Consider the following 24,475-nt stretch of genomic DNA (forward strand, 5'->3'; position numbering starts at 1 on the left):
GCTTAGAATTCTCTGAGTTTCCCAAGGGAAGGGATGGCAACCCATGTCTCCAACACAGAAAATGTTAGAAATAAGTACTGTAGGCACTAATCCTACCCTGGCAAGGCTCTTAACTAGAAAGCCAACTTACCCTCCAGTGCTTTTGTGTTTAGGTTAATTGTGTATGTGAGATCCCCTGCTGTTCTGAGATTTGCCAATACTTATCATAATGCATCTTACACTTAGCTTGCATACGTCTGTGCTTCAGTTGCTTTAAATGACACAATATTAAACAATAAAATGTAAAATTTGCTTTGAACTCCCAAAGAGCATGCCTAACTTTTGTGCATCACCCCCTGGCAGTGGGAGAGAAAATGAACTGTTAAAGGCTTTTGACTGCTGTTGCCGGGCTGCTCTGAACTGCTTTCTCAAGACCTTTGTGAAATGCAGAAAGAACTAGTACTTTCTGCATGTGCAGGATTCCAATAGATGCAGTCCTTGAGCCTGAGTTTCTTTTGATGGGGGGGGGGGCAGGCGGGGCGGCAGGGGAGTGGAAGAGGAGAGAATGGGAGCTTAGAAGAACTACCTCCCTTAGAGATGCCTGGCACACATTGGTAGCAGATGAACTAATTGGGAACTTGCACAACTTGCTAATCTTGGGTTCCCTTTAATGAGAAAAAAGTGTTTGTGGGAAATATAGTGAAATGAGTAGCTCTGTAATCACTATTTTAATATTCTAATAGAAATAGAGCATTTAACTAATATGGGGTTTACTAAAAATGCACCTTCAGATTGAGCAAGTAGTGTATCTAAACTCTGGATATTTTTGCATGATAACCAAGTAAACTATATTCTCTTGAAAAGCAGATGGCTGAAATCAGTACTGAAAAACACTTTCCTTCTCTGAGTCAGGACATTTCATTTGTTACCATTTTAAAAACTGAAATCCTCAAAAAGAAAGCTCTGCAAGATAAATGGAGTCAATTGTGCAGTTAGTGTTTGAAAAATTCATGTGGTCTTGTGAGACAAACTATTCATTACTGGCAGAATCAGTAGCTGCACATTCAAGACAGAGCCTTCTACATTAGATTAATGATACAAGGGGATTCTAGATATGGGAGACTGGAATAAGAATTTGTATGGAAGAACAGATACCCATAAAGTTTAATCTGTATACTTTATATCCTGGCTACCAGAAGTCTTTTTTCATGTGCTAACTAGTCTGCGTCTTTTTGTAGACCCTGCTTTTGCCTGAACTACTAAATTATCTGGATTGAAAGCATTCTATTTAAAGTGAAAATAAAAGAAAAATGAGAAAACTGGCATCTGCTGAATGTAACAACCTTTACTGCTAATGCTAATGCAACCAAACAGAATACTACCAGAAGATACTTTGAGCAATTTCTTTTGTGTCTGTACATTTGACTGCCATCAAATTGGCTGCTGAACAAATTGTAGACTTTTAAATAGTAGTGACTCTTTTGTATTGCCTACAAACTGCTCATTCCAGATGGGGGAGTGAGGGGAGTACCATAGGTGGGGGGGGGGAGAGTGCTGGGGCAGCCAGGGATGGCACAGCAAAGGTGGAGCTGCACCACCTCCAAAGTGGCCTCAGGCAGCACAGAAAGGAGGATAATTTGAAAACACTCCTGCCACCTGAATCACCCCATAGCCGAAACAGGCTTATGCCATACTTTTGTGTGGAATAAGTCTGTAGGCATGGACGGCGGCATTCTTGGGTTGAAATGCCAGTGGAAGCCAGTGGAAGCTTGCTCCACCACTGGGAACCCCCTACCCCCATGCTATCTGCTTCAATGCTAGTGTAACTCCACGGCAGCACCCACTTCCGGGTTTGTGCCACACTGAGCTGTGGGGCAACCAGACGTCCATGTCTTTGTCCTTTCTGCCGGCATGGGTGCTCCTTATGCTGGCAGAGGGACCAATGTGTCAGCACAACCAGTTCAACACTCTTGACCTGGTTAGCCTAACCTTGTTAAATCTTAGCTGCTAAGCAAGGTTGGTCCTGAGGTAGTATTTGGATGGAAGACCACCAAGGAAGGGCAGAATCCTGACGCCGAGGCAGGCAATGGGAAAGCACCCTTTGTTTGTCTTCTGCCTTGAAAAGCCTGTTGAATTACCATAAGTCAACTGCAGCTTGATGGCACTTTCTGCTAGGCTCTATTCTGTTGAGTTTTAGCCTGAGCTAGAACACTTAAAAAAACAAAAACAAAGTCAAATCAAATTATCTCTATCTTTTCTAAAAGGACAAGAGACTCAGGCTCATTCCGCACATGCAGAATAATGCACTTTCAAACTGCTTTCAGTGCTCTTTGAAGCTGTGCGGAATGGCAAAATCCACTTGCAAACAGTTGTGAAAGTGGTTTGAAAACGCATTATTTTGCGTGTGCGGAAGGGGTCTCAGTGTTGCTTTTCCATCTCTTTCCACATTTTGGTTTAATTTTCCTTTTTAAGATATCTGCAGTAGCAAGAAGATACTTTTTCAGCCACACGCATCATGTAACATTTCATTCACTGATACTGGAACTTTTGAAGGAGTCGGCAGAGAGCATTGGTACAAGTGTGCTTATATGCATTATTTGTGGGCTCATACATGTGCAAATGTTTTTTACAAATTAAAAAGAATAGCGTTCAGATGTCACAACTTTTTTTAAAAAAAATCTGTATCAGCAAGTCTGGCAATGTCTTTGTGTCCATCTCTGGTACACTCTCATTGAGAATATTGTGTGTAACTCTGGTGACCTCATTCTCAAAAGGACTGCCAGCTATTCTTAGACGTTACGCCTAAGTGAAGCCTGGGGCAATATGTCTTACAATGCCAGATGCTGGGAGGTATAATATGTTAAGGTTGATCACAAACAAGATTTTCCATGGTGTAATCTTTTGAGAGTCAAAGTTCACTTCATCAGATACGCTTGAACACTTATATAGTAGCAGTCTTGTTGGTGTATAAGGTTCAGCTAAATTTGAATTTTTTCCTTCTACTACAGACCAATATGGCTGTCTGCCTAAATCTATATATATGATACTATGGATGTTGGAAGAGAGCTCAGTGAGTCTTTGTTAATATTCCTTTTCAGATGCTAGGATGGAGGGGAATGGGATTGTGTAATCTGTTCCTTCTCCTGCTTCCATATGTTGATCTGGAAGTCTAAATATAGTCCATAAGCCCACGTGATCCAATTGCAATGACTGGGACTAACTTTCCAGGGTTCCTGATTACACAGAAAGCCCCCTATGGATGTATGGTTGTTTGAAGATCTTTATCCAACATTTCAGACCTTCAAACTAATATATGGAAATTAGGAGAAAGAGTGGTCTGATTTTCTTTTCACACACTGAAGAATCATGGGAATAACCATAAAGGGCTACGTGTCATTTTTTAAAAAATGAAGTTCATTTAAAATAAAATTCTTATTGTGCTAGGGAAGCTTGCTGGATGACCTTGGGCCAGTCACAAACACTCATCCTAACTTACTCCACAGGATTATTATGAGGACAAAATGAAAATAATATAAGCCACCTTTGTCAAGGAACTTTGCCCTATTAACACAAAATAGTGATGGTACGTACTGAAGTGTTGCCTGCAGCATACTTGATCTTTCAACACAAACGTTTTAAAATGTTTTGAGGCAGGAAATAAAACATTTCATCCATGGAGTTCCTCCTTGTTTTTTCCCCCCTTTGGTTCTGAAAAGGTGTCAGAACATTTTCAGTGACTCCCCTTTTTAAATGATTCTTTGGTTTGTAATGTTTTCAGAATGGCTTCACTTGCTGTTCAATCTATCTATATAAAAAGCTAACAGTGTTTTTGTTGATGATAGTATACCTCAGTAACTGCTGGGCCAATTCCTCTGAAAATTCCCAGCCACTATAGTCAGCCAGTTGAGAGTGTTTTTAGATGTTCACATACATGAAATTTCACACCTGGCCCAGGTAAAACGCCTTTTTCCTGGTGCACCATGGTGAAGGACATGCAGCTGCCTGTGTGTAACTGTCACCTTTAGAATGTTCGTGCTGCTTAGAATGTTCACTCAGATGGCCAGATAGGAGCTGTGAAAACAGTTCATAGGCAGTAACTGGAGTGGAAGTGAAACACATACACATACACACGAGGGAGAGGGAAGGGAGGGAGAGGGAGGGAGGGGTGGCATGCAAGGGAAGAGAAGTGAGAGAGGGGAGAGAGTGAGGGGTGGCATGCAAGGGAGGGGAGGCAGGGGGCCCAGCATCTTGATATGACCCACCCACTCTAGCGGAGGGAAAGGGAAGGGAGGGAGGGGGAGGGGTGGCATGCAAGGGAAGAGAAGTGAGGGAGGGAAAAGAGGGAGGGGCGACATGCAAGGGACGGGAGGGAGGGGCCAGGCACCCTAGATTCCCTGAATACTGCGGTTACAGTTAAGAAAACCAGGCACGCATTACTCAGGAGTAAGCTCGGTACAGCAACCATGACATACTTTGAATGGCTGCATCGCGCCCCTCAGAGGTTTCCTCAGAAGTGACACCCAAATTTACTCCCAGGTCATGACCAGCCAGCCTAGATGTGTGGGAGGGGTGCCTTTCCATTCCCCCCCCCCTCAAGGAATGCGGGCACACACATAACTGACATCGCATAGTATCAGGCTGCGTGTTTGCATAAGCACGTACTGCTGGCTTCTGCAATTGATTTGTTGCTTCTGTTCCTTTCCCATTTCACCACAATAAGCCACAGCAACACGTGGCCGGGCCCCGCTAGTTTACTATGTTTCCCACACCTCTGTACTGTCCCTGAACTTCCTCTTTGGTACCATTGGATCACTTTGCTGAGCTTGCCTCTCACCTGTTTATTGTCCTTACTTCTGTTTGTTTTTGTTTTCACTTGTTGGGGTTTAATCTTTGAAGCATCAATTATATAAGGTATAGAAAATCACAGCACAAAGCTGTGAAGTATTGAAGCATCAATTCAAAACAACTGAACCAAGAGGGAAAAAAACATGTAATGTTGCCATGATTTGTTTTGAGGGGATGAGTGCATGCATACATTGTGGTAAAGGGGAGAGGGATTGAAATTGTTTTACAAATGTTTTAGGTGATTTGTGCAGAAAGGGCTAGTGTCTTGGTATGTTTAGTAGGAGCACTAAAAAGGTAACACGTACAACTATGTCTGTTCTTGGAATGGGAAGGTGAAGAGATTTGTGAGCTCACGTGCCCAAAAGTGGATTCCCAGAAAATACCCACTCTCACTCCCAGATATTTTGAAAGGAAGAAAAAAGGTTTTGGGATTATACCATCACAAAAGACAAGAGGGAAACTTATGTTGAACTTTCTGCCCCACTCTTCCTATCTTCCCTTCCTGAAAGACAAAACGACATGAAGATGAAATGGAAGCTAAAGTCTCTACTATTTTGTACAGGACTAAAAGAAGTTGAGATGAAGAAGGAGAGAATGTGAAGGGTTTCTTCCTCTTCATTGTTCTTGTTGAGGAGATTGAAGTGCTGCTGTTTCCTGGTGACTAGTCCCAGCCTCAAGCACATGGCTGTTTGCTTCAAGTTTGCTGCATCGTGTTTGGAATATTTATTTAGATCTTTTTTAAAAAGGCAAGAGTGCCTCACTTGTTGAGGGACTGTATCTTCTTGAAATGCAGATAAAACATTGCCTGTTATAGTATCTTCCCCTACCACCTCTCCCATGACGTAGGCCCCTTCCACACGGAGGCGGAAGGGGTTGGGTCGGCGTAATCTATGCCGACCTGACGACGCTGGGACCGTCCCAGAACCGCATGGACGGTCCCAGAACCGACTGGGACAACCTGCCTCTTCCCCGTCCCTCTCCTGTCGCCTCCGTCGCCCTGCTGGCCTCGTAGACCCGCCCACGCTGCCCTCCGACCTCCAGGGGTCGGAGGACAGCGAGGGAGGGCCTTCGGAGGCCAGCAGGGCGACAGAGGAGACGAGGTGAGTGGGAGAGGGACTGGGACAACAGCGCATTCCCGGCGGTGCCATTCGCACTGCGCCGCCGGGAATGCGCTGTTGTGCCAAAAACCTCCCTCCAGGAGGGAGGTTTTTGGAGGCGGCCTGAGGCTGCCCTGGGGGAGGGGGAAGGGAGCCAGGTCGGCGCTGCTGCGTTTTGGCAGCGCTGCCTATGCGAACGGCTCCCTGGGGACGGCGTTTTTGCCGTTCCCAGGGCATCATTATTGGCCCGTGCGGAAAGGGCCAGAGAGATCTGGCGTGTGCACAGCCAGCAGGACTGGAAGAATGTCTGCCTTGAGCCCTTGTTCTTGTTGGGCAGTTTTTCTGCATGCTGGGCTTTGTACGTGGCAAGTGCTGTCATACATTAGCAGGTCAACTAGCAAAATGGGTTCTCTGTGTTCAATAGAAACACTTAAAAAACTTCTCAAAGGAAAAAAAATCCACTGAAAACATCTTCAAGCAAGGACCCTTCCAATTTGCCAGCTTTTGCCACATTTTTAATGCGACTGTTTTATTTCTGCACAAAACCCTAAAATGGCAAATTATGAGGCCTCTTATAGTACCAACTCTGTGAAAACCAGGTGCTTTTCTTGGATTCTATTTATATCATATCAATACTGGAAAAAGATTCTTCCATTTTTAGTTTTGTATTTGAAGGGATCTTTGCCCTGGGGAAAACATGAAACTAAGGCCCTTTCCGCACGGGCGGAATATGGCGGCCTGGGGACGGCAAAAACGTTGTCCCCAGGCCGCCATTCGCACAGGGGGCACAGCTGCAGCGCAGCCGCGCCGCCCTCGCGCCGCCCGACCGGCGCGAAGCCGGCGTTCCCAAACCACGCTTCCCCAGCGTGGTTTTTTGGGAATGCCAGCTTGGAGCCGCTGCCGTGCAAATGGCAGCGGCTTCCAAACGCCTCCCCCCCACCAGACGACTTACCAGTCCCGTGGCCCTCCGGTGCATCGCTGAGGCCTGGGGACACGTCCCCTTTGCCCTGCGACCCTGGAGCGGCCGCGCAGGGCAGGGGTGTGTGTCCCCTGGCCTCAGCGACGTGCTGGAGGGCCGCGGGACTGGTAAGTCGCCCGGACGACGGCGCAGCTCTGCGCCGTCGTCCCAGCCGGTTCCGGGACTGTCCATGTGGACGGTCCCAGCGTCATCGGGTCAGCGTGGGTTACGCCGACCCAACCCCTTCCGCCTCCGTGCGGAAGGGGGCCTACAAACGTGGCAAATTTTATTCAGTGCATTTGTATCCCACCCTTTCCCCAATAAATTCCTTGTGGCGTACATGGTTTCCCCTTCCCCATTTTATCCTGACATTGACCCTGCGTGGCTGAGAGGAAATAACAAGAAGCCTAAGATTACCCAGTAACCTTTATAGACAAGTGGGGATTTGATCTCTGGTCTCCCAGATTCTGGTCTGCTAGACTAACTACTACACCATGAATCCTGAAATGTTGCTCATCTTTTAAGTGCCTGTTTTTTTCATTATTTTTTGGCTTGAATTCTACATTCTACTAGTGACTGAAGTTTCTTCTCATGGAAGAAGAGGTATGTTCTGTCAGAGGAAGACTCCATTGCTTGACTCTTAGACTTGTGTCACAATGTTTAATTGATCATAAAGAACCATGAAGAGATTTTTTCACTCTGCTGAAAGCAGTGATAAAATGTTTTATTTGTGTTTTTGCCTATATATCTCTGTTAACTCTTTTTAAAATTTAAATCCCACGTAACCTTTTAAAACTCAAAGGCTAAACAGCAGCAGTCTAGCACGTCCTCTTAATGTCTTGTGTGAGAATGGAAGGCATATGGAATAAATCAAAATGCAGGCATAATAATAGGGTCCCATGGGAAAGGGAGTCCTGTTATTGTGTGATGACATGGACTCTCCTTAGAGATGGCGTAGGGAGAAGGGGGCCAGTGTCATCGCTGAGTCATGCAACAGGAGGGGGCTCCTTTCACTCCCTCAGATGCAGCCCCTCTTCTGATGTCACACATCTATTCTTCACCCGAGAATTGATTAACATTCATAGGGAGAAAAGGAAAGTGGCAAGCACGTGAAAGAAAAGGGAGGCAAGCTGATTCCAGTTCCCACTGCAAATACATCGGGAGCAGGGAGACAATCAAGCACAGAATGGCCATTTTATAACTGGGGTCTCTGACGTATGGCTGAGTGTTTGCTGGCAGAGATTTTTATGGACCAGTAGGCAGATCGCTACTGAAGCTGACAAGACTTTGTGCGTTTTGGAAAGGAGAGTAATCTACTGTAGTGAGGAACAGAGCCACTCAATCACTGCCGCGGTAAATAAGAGACAGAAGTAAAGGAAGAAAGAAGGAAGAGAGAGAAAGTCTTTGCTAGGGGTGGGGAACGAAAGCATTTTTGGTGGATGGTATAAAGCCAGCCATGGAAACTGCAACCGAGGAAAATACAGAACAAAGCCAAGAAAAAAAAGGTACCCAGAGGTCCAAACAATAGACTGTTTAAATCTTTTTAAGAACCTCCAGTGAAAAGATTTAGGCTGTGTTTGTCATTCTCTTTAGCGTAGCACTTAAACAATCATTGCATCTTGTAGCTTCTGAGGATTTTTAATCTGTATGACTTGACAGCAGATGAACGGAACAGGAATCTATCCCCATCTCTAAGCTGGCATTTCAGCCATCTCCTACACAGAGGAGAGAGAAACAGACAGACAGATAAAAGTCTGTACTGTATTTAAAGCAGTTTAGAGAGAATTGACTGAGTTTATATGTGTTTGTATGCATATATATATGACCCATTCGAGCATTTTAAGCCTCAGAAAGGGATTTAGGCAATGCTGCATTAGGATAATGTGAAGCTTTTTGCCAATGTAGAATTAATATTTTATTGAATTGTCTCGTTGTTCTTGAATAGCATGTATCTCTTGTGTTGCTGTAAAGCCCGTGGAAGTGGACAGATTTAGATAAAAGAAAGTGACAGGTATGCTGGAACAAGAAAGAATTTGAATACTGCTGGTGACATATTCTAAAGTTCAACAGCATACAGCATAAGTTTACCTAGTTAAAAACTTCAGGTGTTGTTTTTGTTGTCTTAGCATTTTTGATTGATCCATAGCAAATGTTCATGCTGAAAATTTTCAGCCATTACATTTGTGTAAAACCACTGACTTGAAAGAGATTAAACATACACTACTGGATGCAGGATTACTGCCAACACAAGAGTAATTTCTTCTGTATGGTGCAGTTCTAAAACCTGGAGGGTCATTTTTTTCCTACTGTAGATTAATATTTGCTGTGGATTTAATATTGCCTGCATAACCACTTGGGATGCTAACTGCCATTTCATCTGTTTTTGTTTGATTGTAAATTAATTGGTACTTAAATTTGGAGTGAAAATATTAGGATCTATATCCTGCATGCTACTTTAATGGAGCAATTTATCCATATAACGCAGAAAGAGCACCAAGGAGTATGTGGGATTCAATAAAGTGAGATTTAGCAAGTGTGTACACTGTGGTATAATACCCCATGAGATTCTATTCCAAACATTATGATGTCAAGAAATCAAACTTTGCAGCACTGTTGGCATGCTGCATGTACAGCAAGCATCACTAATGGTTTTCAACTGAAGTTGTGTTTACAGGTACCCCCTTCAACATGAGAAAGGGTTTGGAAACCCTGTGTTAATACCGGTGGACTGAATGTGGAAACCCTGTGTTAATACTGGTGGACTGAACATATATTCCCTATTTCTGTCCTGTTATACTTCCCCTGATTCCGCTATTGCAATTAAAATTAATGGCTAGGATCCAAAGAAGGCACTTTGGCTTACTCAAGTGGTTCACATTAGGCCAGTATACATTTTTGTTGAATTAACAGCTGATCTCTGTGCCATATTGCAAACTGATTTTGAAGCTTCTCTGTATTTCAAAAGTAGTATCCTTCTTTTGGGGAGGCTGCAGTATGAGAAACACAACCCATAGGCTCAATTAGCTTCTTTCATTATCTTTAGATCATTTTTTATTTGATAGAGTGGTTGGAATTTATTTGAGTATCTTTGATTCAAAACATTTTGGTTGCTTATGTGGATGCAAACTAGAAAGCAGGAAGCAACAACCATTGTGAAGGTTAGTCTTAAAATGTATTTTGTGGAGCTGGTTATTATACATAGAATAATTAAATATGAAAAATACATATTTGTTTACTTCAGTGGTTCCCACTCCCAGTGGTTCCCAGCCTGGGATATGTGCAACTCCAGGGGTAAATGCCAGAATGTTTGGGGTCCGTGAAAAAAATTACTTAATGGGTTTGCTCAAATGGGGGTACAACTGTAGGGAAATGAGTTGCCAAGGGGTACATGAGTGAATAAGGGATGGGAACCACTGGTTTTGCGTTATCTATCCTCTGCTTGTCTACTCAGCAGGGACCCAAACAGGCAAAGGTATTCTCTCTCTGTGAAATAAAATTCAGACCAGTCCCCATGCCCACATGCAGTAGGAATTCAGGTGAAACGTGCTTCTGTTGACAACTTTAAATTATGTGGCTAGTCTAAAAGCATGCCTTCATCCAACTGAAATCAACCAGCCTTGCAGTCAATGAGCAAGGAAGGGTGCAGTTCTCCTTAGAAGGGCTCAGGAAATGACTTAAGCATGCACTAAATTCTTACTGATTTCCACAGGATTTTGGCATATATATATATAAAACGACTCTAGATTACATAGGGAAACCTTAAATGAACGCTATTTGCATGTTGTGTGTGCTAATAGAAGCATTTCCTGGTCCCACCACACTCCTGTTAACAGTGATATTTCAGGGTCTGTCTCTAGTAACAGGAGACTGAACACAGGATTAAAACATGTACAATGTTATTTTGAGTGGTCAAAATTTGAACTGAATTTTCCAGAGTGTAATGTAACTATTTCCCTGGTGTTAAGACTCCCTGGTGTTAAGAGAATAGATATTTGTCAGTTACATTTTAATAATCTGCCTGAGCTGTGGCTTAATTTTTCACTCTTTTTAATTCAGTTTACTTCAGTGCAATAAACCTGTTATTGTTGTGGGGCTGAGATGACAGATGTTAAACCAAGGAAGCATTTTATTGGTTTATCCCTGTGTAATTATATAGTTTCATATATTGTAACCATTCACATGTACACTAATAAAGTTTTAAATGTCATAGTAGCTGCACATTTTGGGTGAAATCTTGCTCTATCCACATCATTGGGAATTCTGCCATTGATTTAAATGGAAGGCAGATAGACCCTCTGTTGTTTTTGTGTGCTTTTCTGGAAAGCAATATTGATACAAAAATTGTTTGTTTGATCTATGGAAAGCACAGCCGTGGACATGGTTGCTTTTCCTTCCTGCACATATGTGATACGTTGCACAGTCTTATTATTCACTCCAACATAATATCAAGCATCTATAAATAGATATTGGATTATCTTAATTTTGATGACTGCATGCTGAAAAAACGTGTTTCATATAAACCACTTCTGCTTCTCTCAAGGCATTCCTGAGTTCTCACTGAGAAAACTGGACTACGTTCATGCAAACATATTGCTCTATGCTGAATACTCAATATTGTTACCATGGTTAACAATATTCTTATCATGGGCATACTGTCCATGGGATTGTTTATCAGATATTTTATAGAGCTGCAAACCAGCCTGAGTACATTTAAAGCTGAAGGTTTATAAATTGTTCTAAATGACAGGGTTTATCTTTCAGCCATTAAATTAACAACTGGGAAGGATAGGCAGAGTTACTGAGATGGAACAAATGGGTAAAGCAAATGCCATTTTATGTCAGAAGAAATGCATCTTGATACATAATAACACAGACAAGATGTTTGCATTTAATTTGGGGGGGGGGCCTATATCCAGCAAATAAATTAAGCTGAGAAAATGCCGAAAAGAAAAGAAAAAGATCTTGGGTACTTAGGAAGTCAAATATATTTTAACAGATATTTAGCAACCCATAAAATACTGCTTTTGCATTTGAATGTTTATTAATAATAAACTTGTTATTGCTCCATAGGAGCTCTGTGGTGCAGAGTGGTAAGCTGCAGTACTGCAGTCTAAGCTCTGCTCACGACCCAAGTTTGATCCCGACAGAAGGTGATTTCAGGTTGATTTCAGTCTTCGATCCTTTCAAGGTCAGCAAAATCAGAACCCATCTTGCTGGGAGTAAAGTGTAGACAACTGGGGAAGGCAACGGCAAACCAGCTTGTAAACATAGCTTGCCTAGTAAACATCATGATGTGACGTCACCCATGAATCAGTACATTTTATTGCTCAATAAAATAAGTGATAATATTTGAACGTTACTTGGGCATTTGTGGGTAGAAGCAGGGCCACAAGTGTTTCAAATGGAACTGCCGGTAAGGAACTGAGAATGTTCGGATTAGACGTTTTTAGTGATATATGAATTAAAACGTGATATTGTGATTATATATGACAGTGATGGCGAACCTTTTTGAGACCGAGTGCCCAAATTGCAACCCAAAACCCACTTATTTATCACAAAGTGCCAACACAGCAATTTAACCTGAATACTGAGGTTTTAGTTTAGAAAAAACGGTTGGTTCCAAGGTGTGCGTTACTCAGGAGTAAACTTAGTGAAGAAACTGTGCAACGCTTCAAATGGGTGAATCACGATGCTTGCCAGCACCCAAGCTTACTCCCAGGTAAAGGATCATGCCCAGGCCAGCCTAGATGGGTGTGTGTGTAGTGTGTGTGTGTGTGTGGGGGGGGTGATTTTCCACCCCCCTCCCACATGATGAACTCTGTGCGTGAGTGCCCACAGAGAGGGCTCCGAGTGCCACCTCTGGCACCCGTGCCATAGGTTCGCCACCACTGATATATGAGGTAGCATCTTAATCTTCCAGCAGTCTTTCTGCCTATCTACCCCACCCCAAATAGGCTTCTATCTTTCACTTTATGCAGAAACTGAAAGATTGTAAGAATTAAGAGTACATTCAGGTTTATAGACTGGTAACTCTAACCACAATTTATCAAGCTTTGCTTCTGTGCAAATATCTACACATTTTTGTGAAACGTGTAAAAGCAGCCCTTGCAAGGTTATACCCCAAACTAGTTGAGAGTTTAAATACAAGTGTATATGCAGGGGAGATTAGTGTGAGGAAATGTGCTTCTCTGAATAGAGCACTGTTATAAAAATATCTTCAGGAACAAAATGTTCCCAAACAGAAATGTGCAGAAAACGTCATGTGCGGTGGTGGGCTGTCTAAAAGGATCTTCTTTGCTAAACGGAAGGCTAGCCCTATCCAATTTGCCAGTGTAAATCTCCTGTTGGTAAGATTGGGGAAATGATTCAGATGCCCTTCCCAAACAGGTAATTGACTTTATCACCATCTTTGGCTGTGCAAGAGCACCATGGTACTAAATATTGGTTTCCCTGAAGGATCTCACCCTTTTGTATGCATGGATTGTATCTGGAAGGCAATTCCAGATGAGTTCATTGCTTTTTCTTATGTCAGGGAGAAAAAAGTAAAATCAACAGATTTAAGATAAGTGAGGTAAACAGAGACATATTCCCACTCAGCAATTTATAACTAATACTGATCTAACCTTGTTGAATGATTAGTTAATGTTGTTCTAGCTCTAGAGAGACTATGTATGGAGTAAAGAGAAAAAATCCTCTTGCTATATTTCTCTGTTGCTGAAAAATTCTGCTAGATGTTGGCATAGGTTTATGTTAGTGGTCCCTTTCTCTCTGAATTCCTGATCACAATGGTCCCTTCTGTTAATATTCCTGCAATGGAAGCACACATCATGGTGCATTCGCCTTGTGCCAGCACTGAAAACCTTTAGTTCAGGGGTTCCAACATCATGCCTGTGAGCACCATGGCACTCACCAACTCTTTTTCTGGTGCCCACCAAGTGTTTTTCGGAAGTGTTGGGGGGCAGGTAGGGCTTTTGCCCAGAAATGTTTGTGATGGACTATGGGAGATTCGAATGACTGTGCAGATTTTTTAGAATTATTGTTTTGACAGCAGTTGCTACCACACACAAGTATCTATACTGTGTTAAGCTATGGCAATCATGTTTTGGCTGGCTATGCTTCCTATGCCAGCCATTTTGTTGCTGAGCCCACTAAGCCATGTCAGAATTCCAAATATGCACAGAGGCTCAAAAAGGTTAAGAATTCCTGCTCTAGTTTGATTGTTCTTTGACAGTGCACAGTGAAGCACAGTATCAGGCTCTTGGCATATTAAATATGTTTATGTTGGTTAAAATGAAGTGTCATCCTAAGCAGAGTTATACTTCAGTGGACATAGAAGGTTGTAATCCTGTTTAAGAAGGAAGAATTTGGATTTATAATCTGCCTTTCTCTCCTGTAAGGAGTTTCAAATAGCTTACAAACTCCTTCACTTCTTCCTCAACAGACACCTTGTAAGGTAGGTAGGTAGGGCTAAAAGAGTTCTGAGAGAACTGTGACTAGTTCAAGGTCACCCAGCAGGCTTCCTGTGAAGGAGTGGGGAAACAAATGCAGTTCATCAGATAAGTGTCTGCCGCTGATGTGGAGAAGTGGGGAATCAAACTTGGTTCTCCAGGTTGCAGAACACTGCTCTAAACCACTACACTACACTTGCTCTCTAGGGCCCCTTCCACACACGCAAAATAATGCGTTTCCAAACCACTTTCACAACTGTTTGCAAGTGGATTTTGCTATTCCGCACAGCTTCAAAGAGCACTGAAAGCAGTTTGAAAGTGCATTATTCTGCATGTGCGGAATGAGCCTAGATTACAGTGTAAGTATGTCAAATTACGTAGCCCATGCACCCTCCCATAAGGAAAGTATCCTTAACAGGGCAGTACTAAGCCTTCTCCTAGTCACTAGTAGTTTTGTCTAGGGAAAAAACTGGTTTTCTAGGAGTGATACAAAAGTTATAGAAACCATAATTACAAAGCACGCTATATTTAAAAGCAAACTTGGTTTTTCAAAAAGGGATGCTAGATAACTGTAACTGAAATGTACCAAAATGTATTCATGCTATGAACCACTAGCCGTCCCTTCATTTTTTACTTGAGCTCCTGCTGAGTTGCTTTGGCACCCATTGTGGCGCATGGTGTGTGCAAAGAGAGGATTGATTGTGCAGCAGATGGAAATGAAGTCACAACTGCATGAATTGAAAGAATTGACACATTTGCAAAATAACTTGTTGCACAAGACGGAGTCTCTTTTTGTTTAAATAGATAGTATACATGAGCTGGAATAATTTAGTTAATGTTAGGAAAACCTGTTGTTGGTATTTCTACCCCTCATCTCCAGTTGTTCAGTTCCCTTAGAGCAGGGGTCTTAGTTCAGTTCCCTTAGAGCATGGTTAATTGGCCATGCTGGCAGGGGCTGATGGGAATTGTAGTCCATGAGCATCTGGAGAGCTGCAGGTTGCAGACCCCTGCCTTAGAGTCTCAATGGAAAACTGGTTGGCATTATAAAAGGATTTCAAAGCCATATGTTATTCAGAAACATTTCATCTGATTTTTATGGTCAGAACTGTCACTGGATGGTTTTTAATGTAATCTCTTCCTCAGCGTAGGTGGAAATCTACTGTGGCTGAATTATGTTGGTTCAGAGGCAACTCAAGATTCATTTTTAAGAAAACTGGAAATGTCTAAAGGGGAACATTTGAGCATATTTCACCAAGCATACTGCTGATTTAACATCCTTCATGTGAATGGAATTTCCATTCAAACCCCACAGAATTTGACAGAGACTATGAAGAAGCTTGGCATACCTTTCTCACAATCTTTGTAACATAGTCCTCAAGTACAATTTATTGTTCAAATATATGGGAGCAGATAGTGCAGAAGAGAAACTGCCAGTTCTTTCCATGGGATGATCTGTCTTGGCAATTCATAATTAATTCGAGGACGCACATACAAAAGAGACATGACGTTCTTTGCCAAGCAGCATCTTTGCAGCATTTAGGACCAATTTGGCCCTGAAATTCCTCTCCCAGTAGATCACAAACAGTTGCTTTGTGATTAGCTACTGTGTGATGTTGCTGAACTTTCTGACTAGCTTTAAGAAGTAGGAAGAGCTGGAGTATTAAAGATAATGGGTAAAAACTATTGCTTGCCTTGGAAGGAATAACTTCAGTCAAATGATCAACAGAACATGCTTAAAAGGATCCCCATTTGCACGCACCAATGTTGCACAAAATGTATCAGGGCTTTCAAAACTTGCCCTACTTTTCTGTAGGCATTAACTGTGTGAAACTGTGATAACTAAAATCATACTTTTAATTTTTCTGTCTTACATCTGGGAATGATTATCTTTCTTGGTTGGGTTACAGAAAAGTTAAAAATAGCTAATGTGGTTTCCCACATTACATTACCCTTTCTACCCTATCAGTTGTGGAGGAACTGAGAGCCAGTACAGAAAGTCTGTGTGTATGCTGGGGAGGGACGGAGGGGAAAAATGTGCTGTAAGACCAAAAATGCAGTAAAAAGTAACACTTTATGGTGTACCAAAGTTGATAATATGAATAATATATGAAAAGAAAAAAAATAGTAAGCTTTCTAACTGTTGCTACTGTCTATAATGTCTTAGCCCCTAAAATGTCATGCTAATAATTTTTCTCTTCTGATAATTTCAGGGTGTGGCTATTTCAGTTGTGAAAGCTCACATAGATTTCTGTGTTCTTCCCCTCTTCACATTTTGATGTTAAAACTGCATTGCATTTATTAGTGCTAAACTAAAACTGAACTTTGCTGGAGACACTGACTTTTTACCACCTAAAATTGGCAGTGATCACCAGACCAGAAATGGAAATTGGCAGGTACCAATGGATGTACAGGAATTCAAGGCTACACCAGTACCATCATGTGCCATCATTGAGAGGCAATGTTGGCCCTTTGGGGATTCAAGGTAAATAAAGGGCTTAAATATGATAGTACTGAAATGCGCATTTACAGTAGTTGTAGCAACGTGTTTCTAAAAGTGCTTTGTTACTGTGTCTTTTAGCTATGTTAGAGACTGATTCTCCCCATGTTAAAAACCTGCCAGAATAATTGATTAAAACTCTTACATACAAAACTCTTACATACAAAACTCTGCCATATGTGTCCTTTGCAGTTCAGCTGTTGGACTTCAGTAGCCTCTGAGGGAACACTGTACCCTTATTCTCATTCTTAAATTCTTGAACTGAATGCATTCATATTGGTCCAGTGGTGGTAGCATCATATTGTGACTAAAACAGAGATATTTTAAAAGTGGTTTTCAGGTTTAAATACCTATCTGAGGGACCTCATCTCCCTGTATTGCCCCATCAGGTCCCTCCACTCCTAGGAGGAGAACCTACTGGATGTTCCTGGCCTAAAAGATATCCGACTAGCCTCAATGAGGGCCAGGAATTTTACAGCCCTGGCCCCTACATGGTGGAACAGGCTCCCTGAAGAGACCAGGGCCTGCTAAATGAACCTGTTCTGCCAGGCATTTGGCCATCTGGGTTGATTGGTAGACCCCATATAACATCCAGGCCTCCTGTGGGCACAGTGAGGGGGTGGGGAACTGGATCGGTTTGTTTTTAAATAGTTGTTTATATTGTATTTTAAATTGTGACTGTATTGCTTATTATTGTTGTTTCCCTACCCTGAGCCCTTCGAGGGAGGGTGGTCTAAAAGTCCAATAAATAAATAAATGTTTAATTGTGGACTAAGTCTTCCTTGCAAAAAGACAGCTGAACCTATGGAATAATTTGCATCATATACAATATAAATAGTGGCTCTCATAACTTTCTCTACATTATTATATAATTTGCAGTGAGAAAGCAGACCTGAAGGTTAGGATGTCAGTTTTCATTAGGGAAGTTAGTTAGTTGCTATAGTAATCAGTCTACTTTTTTGGTAGATTTTGTTGTTAATTATAGTGTTTATGCAAGTAGTAGAAAGGTATGGAAGATAATTAGAGTTGCCAACAATCTGTAGAAAAAATGTCTTGCCTCTTTAACTGAGGGTTTATATGTAGAAATGACAGCCATTTTTGTGACAGTGGTCACAAAGCATCCCCTGTTAAATAATATCACATTATCCTCTGTAAAAGAGTCAGGGCATTTTTCTGCAGGGTGTGGGCATCCCTATAAATATAACTTTTGAATATTGTGGGCTTTCATAAAAGTGACATAATAAAGTGGAGGTTATTAGTTTGACAATCTTCTAATGAAGTTTTGTTATAGTTTCTAAGCAGATTGCAGTCCATAGGAGCATACAGATGTACAGTTCAGCCAGTATATTTATCCAATGCAGTAGGAGGAAGCCTCAAAAGTTGAGCTTAAACCTGTAAAATCTATAACAAAAGAATTATATTTATTATGTAGGGTACACAAAAACATTTGTTAAGAACCCAAGTCTGTAATACAGGCTACACCTTATAATAGTTACACAGTTTCAATCACTGTTGATGATACAGTCATAAAAGTGACCAACAAGGAATCATACCCATTTTGGCCTATCTGACCTTCCTTAGTGATCATACACACAAACAAGATCATTAAAGATAACACGTCTGGAAATACACCTTACAGGTGTTTTTATCTAAAAATGAAAAATCCTAACCATTGGGAGAAAAAAGAAAAGCTGATTAATATAACGAGTATTGTTATGTAATAGAAATTTTGAACAAATAATTAAATACGATATCCTGTATACAGTGGAACCTCGGTTAACGTTGCCCTCAGAGATCGCTGGTTTCGGTGTTCGCTGGTCGCCCCTGGCCGTTTTGTTGCCTTGGTGTTTGTCGGTCACCTCAGATTCCATCGGCTTCCGAGGCGATTTTTGTGTAAATCCGGTGCACTGTTTGAATTGCGCATGCGCAAACAGCGTTGCGCATGCACAAACGGCATACCTCGGACTACACCAATTTAGGTTTTCATCGCGTGATTCTGAATGAATCACGGACTAAAACCAAGATTCCACTGTACCTTATGTATGGCCTGATGTTGCTTATTTATACAAACCCTGGGTCTTTCACCATTGAAATTGGCTCACACTGAATCTAGATATCAGAAATATATACATAAGCTGCATTACAGTTTCAATTTAAGATTCATAAGACTCCTTCCCCAGTTAAAAAAAAAAGCATTAATGTCCAATATCTAATTACCAATGTTTCTGGATGTGTGTAACTTCAACCAATGTTAAAATGTAATTGCACTAATTTGATTATTCTGTTATATTATAAAAAATGAAAAGGATGATGCAATACCTTCCACATGATAACATCTTACCGAGGAAGGGAGAAGGAAGAGAGGGGGAAAAAGAGGGATAGGAAAATATTTTTACACTGCTGACTTAAAAACCACTGGTCCAATCATACACAGCAAATCAAATCTGCTGCTTCATTCAGACCATGAGGTATCAACATTTGTAGATGGTGAATCCAAAATATTTCTGTTTTCTGCAAACATCTTGCAGTTGTGGAAATCCTGATGGAAGTTCTCTACTATGAGGTGCAATAGGAGCTAAATCTCACCCCCTACATATTAGTCATGGACAGTAGAGTTCATATTTTTAACACCCTGAAAATTCCATGGTTGTATATGCTTGGTTTAGAAATTTATAATTTTTGATCCATATCTTTTTCTGTCAGATCACTGCCCCAGCTGGGCACTGGTTCCCTAGATGATCCATTTCCCATGCTAGTGAAATTTATCTTATTCAAGATTCTGTAGGAAGTGATCAGAGGAGATGTGGTGGCAGGGACCAGTTTTGCATTTCTGTATCACCCAGGTCTTTAAAGAACAACCGATGCTGCTAGAGGAGGATTGGTATCTTACTCTCTCAGGAATATAATTATTTTGCTTTCCTGATTAGAAATCACCTTATGTGAAGATTATTCATATTAGTTAGCTGGTTAGTTCCTGTATGGTGGAAGAATTATAACTGACCCTTTCATCCTGTGCTACAGAACAGGCATGGGGTTGACCCTAGTTCTTATCTAGTTCACACTTTTACATCAGATTTGGTGCACAAAGAGAGACTACGGACTGCAGTGGTAAACATTTTGCCAACCAGTTATGTCATTCTGTGCAGATCATCTCTACAGACTATAGTCTGTTGTGAACGAATATCTTTCACTGATACCTATTCTAAGTTGATTTCTAGAAGCTTCTTTATGTTGCCTTCAATTGCAAAGTCTGTGGGCCAGTACTGTCCAATTCCAAACATGAATAGGTCTGAAGTGGTTTTGTACACATAATCCTGATGACAAAATGTTTGACACAATTGGTAATTCAGAATATTTAAATTATTTTTCTTGCAGAGATTCTTTTTATTTTTAATGGAAACCCAAAATTCAGAAGCATGTTATCTCTTTTATATTCTGATTTTCTTGCTAAGCTAAAGAAACTCTTGTCTCTGTTGCAAAGGATCTTCTTGATCTTCTTTCAAATATATTTTAAAGCCCGAGAGAGATCAAAAGGGATTAGAGAGTTGCAAATCAGTGCTTATTTCCTCCCACCCTAGTGCTTTAATGAATTTGAAAATGTAACTTGGAAAGAAAGACAAACACATCCATATCTGTGGAATGATACTGACCTCTAGATCATTTTCTTACATGTCTTTTATTAGAAACAGATGCCTATGTTTCTCTTTTCCAGTTTTATTTCCATACAATCATTTTCTAAAAGTAATGTAAAAAATGTCCCTGATTGAAATATCAGGTCTATATGTTTTTTATAAACCTCATTAGTGGAATCACTGGTAGTCATTGTATGTTTTGCTCATTGCTGTCCCTGGGCTGTGAAAGAGGGAGAAAGTAACCAGAGTTATTTTTGTAAATATAGGTGTCCATGTCATGTTTGTGTTTAAAGTCAGCCTTGTGTTTCCCTGACCTATGTCATCCCTTTTAATTTTATGATGGGAGGAAGAGAAGACTTCAAGTTCTGCCATATGTGATGTTAGTATTGATTTTTTGCTGCAATATGACTCAATATAATCCCCAAAGAGCACTTTGATCAGTTGAAGATAACTTACTGGTTTTCCTTGGCCCACAGACCATCTGACTGTTTTCAACCAGAGCCAGGGCTTTTTTGGCTCTGGCCCCAGCCTGGTGGAACTCTCTCCCAAGTGAGAACCGGGCCCTGTGGGATCAGATGAAATTCCTCAGGGTCTGTTAAACAGAAATGTTTCATCAGTTTTCTGCTAGCTAGCCTACCTTGCCTTCCCTTCTTTTTTTCCCTTGTCCCAGCCCAGGAACGCCAGCCTCTGGCCCTGCAGACTTGTGCCAAGCAAAAGTGAAACTTCAGGCTGTTTGACCTATGGGGCAGTTCAGGTGGCCAGAGGGATTTAAATTTCCCCCCCTTTCCACACTTCCCAAAGCCCCCGTGGAAGCAGCATGGTGCCACCTTTGCAGCGCCCTCCCTGGCCACCTCTGCACAGAGATTGGTTAGGGTCAATCCTTTTAAAGAAGTTGGCAGCTAATGGTGGAGGCTAATTTGATATGCAATACTAGGCACTGTTAAATAGTGATTAAAGCCTTACATAAACAGGTTTCTGTGCCAGTTACCCATACAGGACTCTCCACAAACCTATGTCACATTTAGAAGTTTCTGAACCCACAGGCTAGGCTCTTTGAGTGCACTGGCACATGTGCACTGCAAGTGTGGGCAAGCAAGAGTAAGTAAACTTAGCATATTGTTTGCACTGGGATCAAGTTGCTGTTCTGAGATCATGTTCAAATGTCATGATAAGGGGGAAAAAGCTTGTGCGGGGAAAAAACCCCTTCTGTTTTGTCTATCACACATAGGCTGATTCCGCATGGGCCAAAAACAGCAGTGTGAAAACAATGTGAAAATGGTGTAAAAGGGTTTAAAATGGTGCAAAAGGGTTTATACTGTTTTCACACCATTTTCACACCGCTGTTTTTGGCCCATGCGGAATCAGCCATAGTTACCAAATCCTAGCTTGTACATACACCTGCATTTGTTTACTATTTGCCTCTTTTATCAGGGAGGATAAATTCCGAATCCTTATACTGCCAGTCTTATGACTAAGTACCTGTAAGCAAACAATTGTGGTACTATGAATTCAGCACATCGTGGTGCTTGAATTCAAACATTATAACAAACTGCAGTTAACATAAATTGTAGTTAACAAGCCAGCTAACAGGTTCCACTTCAGTAGACAGCCTGCATTTGGATGACTAAATGGACTGACTGAAATTGTGGTTTAATAAACTCTGGTTTGTTGTGCTATCTGAATTCATCCGCTGATAGGCTTTGAATAAAAACTACCTGAGAAGAATTGTGAAACAAAATGAAATCCTTGTTGTAGTCCTCGCTTCACTGGATGGAAAATGTCATAAGAATGAGACTGAAAAAGCCAAGGAAAGTAATACTCAGACTTCAAACTAACTATATGAGTTCTTTCTGAGTTACTCATTCAGACTGCTGTCTTCTAAGTCCTCTGGAGTGACTTGAATTTTGCTTTCTCGGAAAGAAAACAACAACTTGGAAACATGAGAAGATCTTCCTTATGCCCAGAATAATGACTGCCACTTTTCTTCCTTGCCAGATTGACCCAGGGGTCCTGGAGGTTTTTTGCCTTCTGCTGTGCATAGAGTAGGGGTCACTGAGAGAGAGGTATCTGAATTTCCTGCATTGTGCAGGGGGTTGGACTAGATGATCCTTGGGATCCCTTTCTGCTCTTTGTTTCTATGAATGGGAAATGTGAAAACTTGTTCCAAACCTAGTTTCTAAAAAGTAGTTGCGCTGCAATTTCTGTGCCTGACTCCTGTGACTCATGCGCAGACACAGACGTTGGTGGGGCAATATTAATGATGATAATTGGACCTTGGCAGATTGGGGTTTTTTTAACAAGCTGTTCCTGTTTTCTCCCTTTAGAAAAAAAGTTCATTCTTTCACAGTATGCAAATATGTATATTGAACCTATTCCATTAATTTCTGTGCTGAATGGAATTGAGTTGGAAAGCCCCCTTCATTAATGTTTATGGGGCAGGCATAGTGTACAAAAGACCCTCTCTGCCAGTCTCTTCATCTTTCCCCAGCCATGGGCTAGTAGGTTATAGAAACACCAGAGGAGACCTTGGCACAAGTATAGAAGAGTTATGAAATGAGGATGGGGCAGACATGATGGGAGCATATAAAGGCTGGAAGATGAAATGAAGATGGTAGTTAAGCTTGAGGTCAGTTGTGAACATATTAGACTGAAAGAGGTCGAACTTATATGAGGGAGAGAAGTAGAGGGAAATGTGGAAATTCTATTTGGGAGTTTATGAGGGTGGATGGGAGAGACAGAATAAATCTGTGAGATCTGCAGAGTGGAGGAGTAAAGGTCTACTAATTGGTGTGTAGGGTGGATGTATACAGTATTGTTCCCTTTGAAGACTTGAAGCTGTAAAGAAAAAAATGAACACAGCAAAATGAGGGGTAAGATTCTGTTTATGACAAAACAGTGTATAAATAGGGAGGGTTTGATATAAGGTGAAACAGAAAGAGACAGAGTAGACTTGATGTGACCTAGATTTGCATCACAAGCCATATTACAATGATGATGGAGGTAAGCTGTAGACGCAACTAATCAAGAGGCTCTGTAAATATTAGAGGAAGACGATGCTATTTGCTGTCATTTTTTGAGACATTTCAGTACTGGTGTGACATGTGTAGGGTTAGGGTACACACTTTTAAATACTCTGAAGTCAAAAGCTTTTGATCAATTTTCAAAAATCAGACTGTGTTAAGCACTTCATCACAATATGCCTCTGAAATATCTGTTTCCAATGGAATTGTTTTGGACTAATTATTCCTTTTTCACTAGATTAACAACTCTGTGTGCAAGAGCTATGCAAGAGTCCAAGGTAAAATAACTTTCCAATGTAAAATACAGGAACAGAAGCAGTTAATTCTAAAATGCAACAGTAATTATAATAATTTAGTGCTTCTGTGGCAATTACTTCTGATGTTGTATGCTGGAAACTGAATTCATTAGAAAAAACATTCCTACAATGTTCATTATGTTAATTAGATTATTACTAATTCACCTTTCTACTAAAATAGCATCTGAGGTAGTTTATAATAGAAGTATTAAAACAATAAAATCAATACAATACAGAAGACTAAAATCCTAAACAAGTAGAGCAGCTAAAAAGACAGTCAATGAATAAAATAGTAAATATAAACTCCACAGTCAACAGCAAAAGTGTAAATAAAAGCAACTTCAACACTATGTCAGGAGATCAATAAAAACCTGTTTCCTACATCAGGTTGCTAGGTCCATCATAGCAATTGATTAGAGATCTTACCAACTGGTACAGAGGGCAGCGATTGTGACATACAGGATGGTGTCACTCCAGCACTCTGAGGAAGTGCCAGCATTGCACTGGGGTGGAGGGTGGGGACTCTAGGTGTCAAGGGCCATCCCCTGGAGAGTGATGAGTCCTCAGGGGATGAGCAGAGCCAAGTAAGCCCAGACTAGGTTGGGAACCAACAAGGACTGGGCTTGGAACAGCAAGAGCCCCTGCAGGCTTTACAGGGTGAACAACAGGCAGGTCAGAATTCAGAGCCAGAAGTGCCTCCAGA

At 41.3% G+C, this 24,475-nt stretch overlaps 1 protein-coding gene across 4 annotated transcripts in view; it reads left to right on the forward strand.

Moving 5' to 3' along the window:
- Positions 1–24,475, forward strand: part of GPM6B (glycoprotein M6B) — a 133,677-nt gene that overhangs the window by 78,909 nt on the left and 30,293 nt on the right. The window contains exons 1-2 of one of the 4 annotated variants that reach the window (XM_048492681.1): positions 7,931–8,384; positions 16,690–16,809. The exons of 1 other annotated variant lie outside the window; for it this stretch is intronic. In XM_048492681.1, the coding sequence (XP_048348638.1) occupies positions 8,336–8,384; positions 16,690–16,809 (169 nt within the window). In that variant the 5' untranslated portion in view covers positions 7,931–8,335. Of the gene's footprint in view, positions 1–7,930; positions 8,385–16,689; positions 16,810–24,475 lie in introns of those variants that run through there. 2 more of the 4 variants (XM_048492682.1, XM_048492684.1) reach the window with 2 other exon arrangements.

The sequence above is a fragment of the Sphaerodactylus townsendi genome, linkage group LG04 (assembly GCF_021028975.2).
Source record: "Sphaerodactylus townsendi isolate TG3544 linkage group LG04, MPM_Stown_v2.3, whole genome shotgun sequence".
NCBI lineage: Eukaryota > Metazoa > Chordata > Lepidosauria > Squamata > Sphaerodactylidae > Sphaerodactylus > Sphaerodactylus townsendi.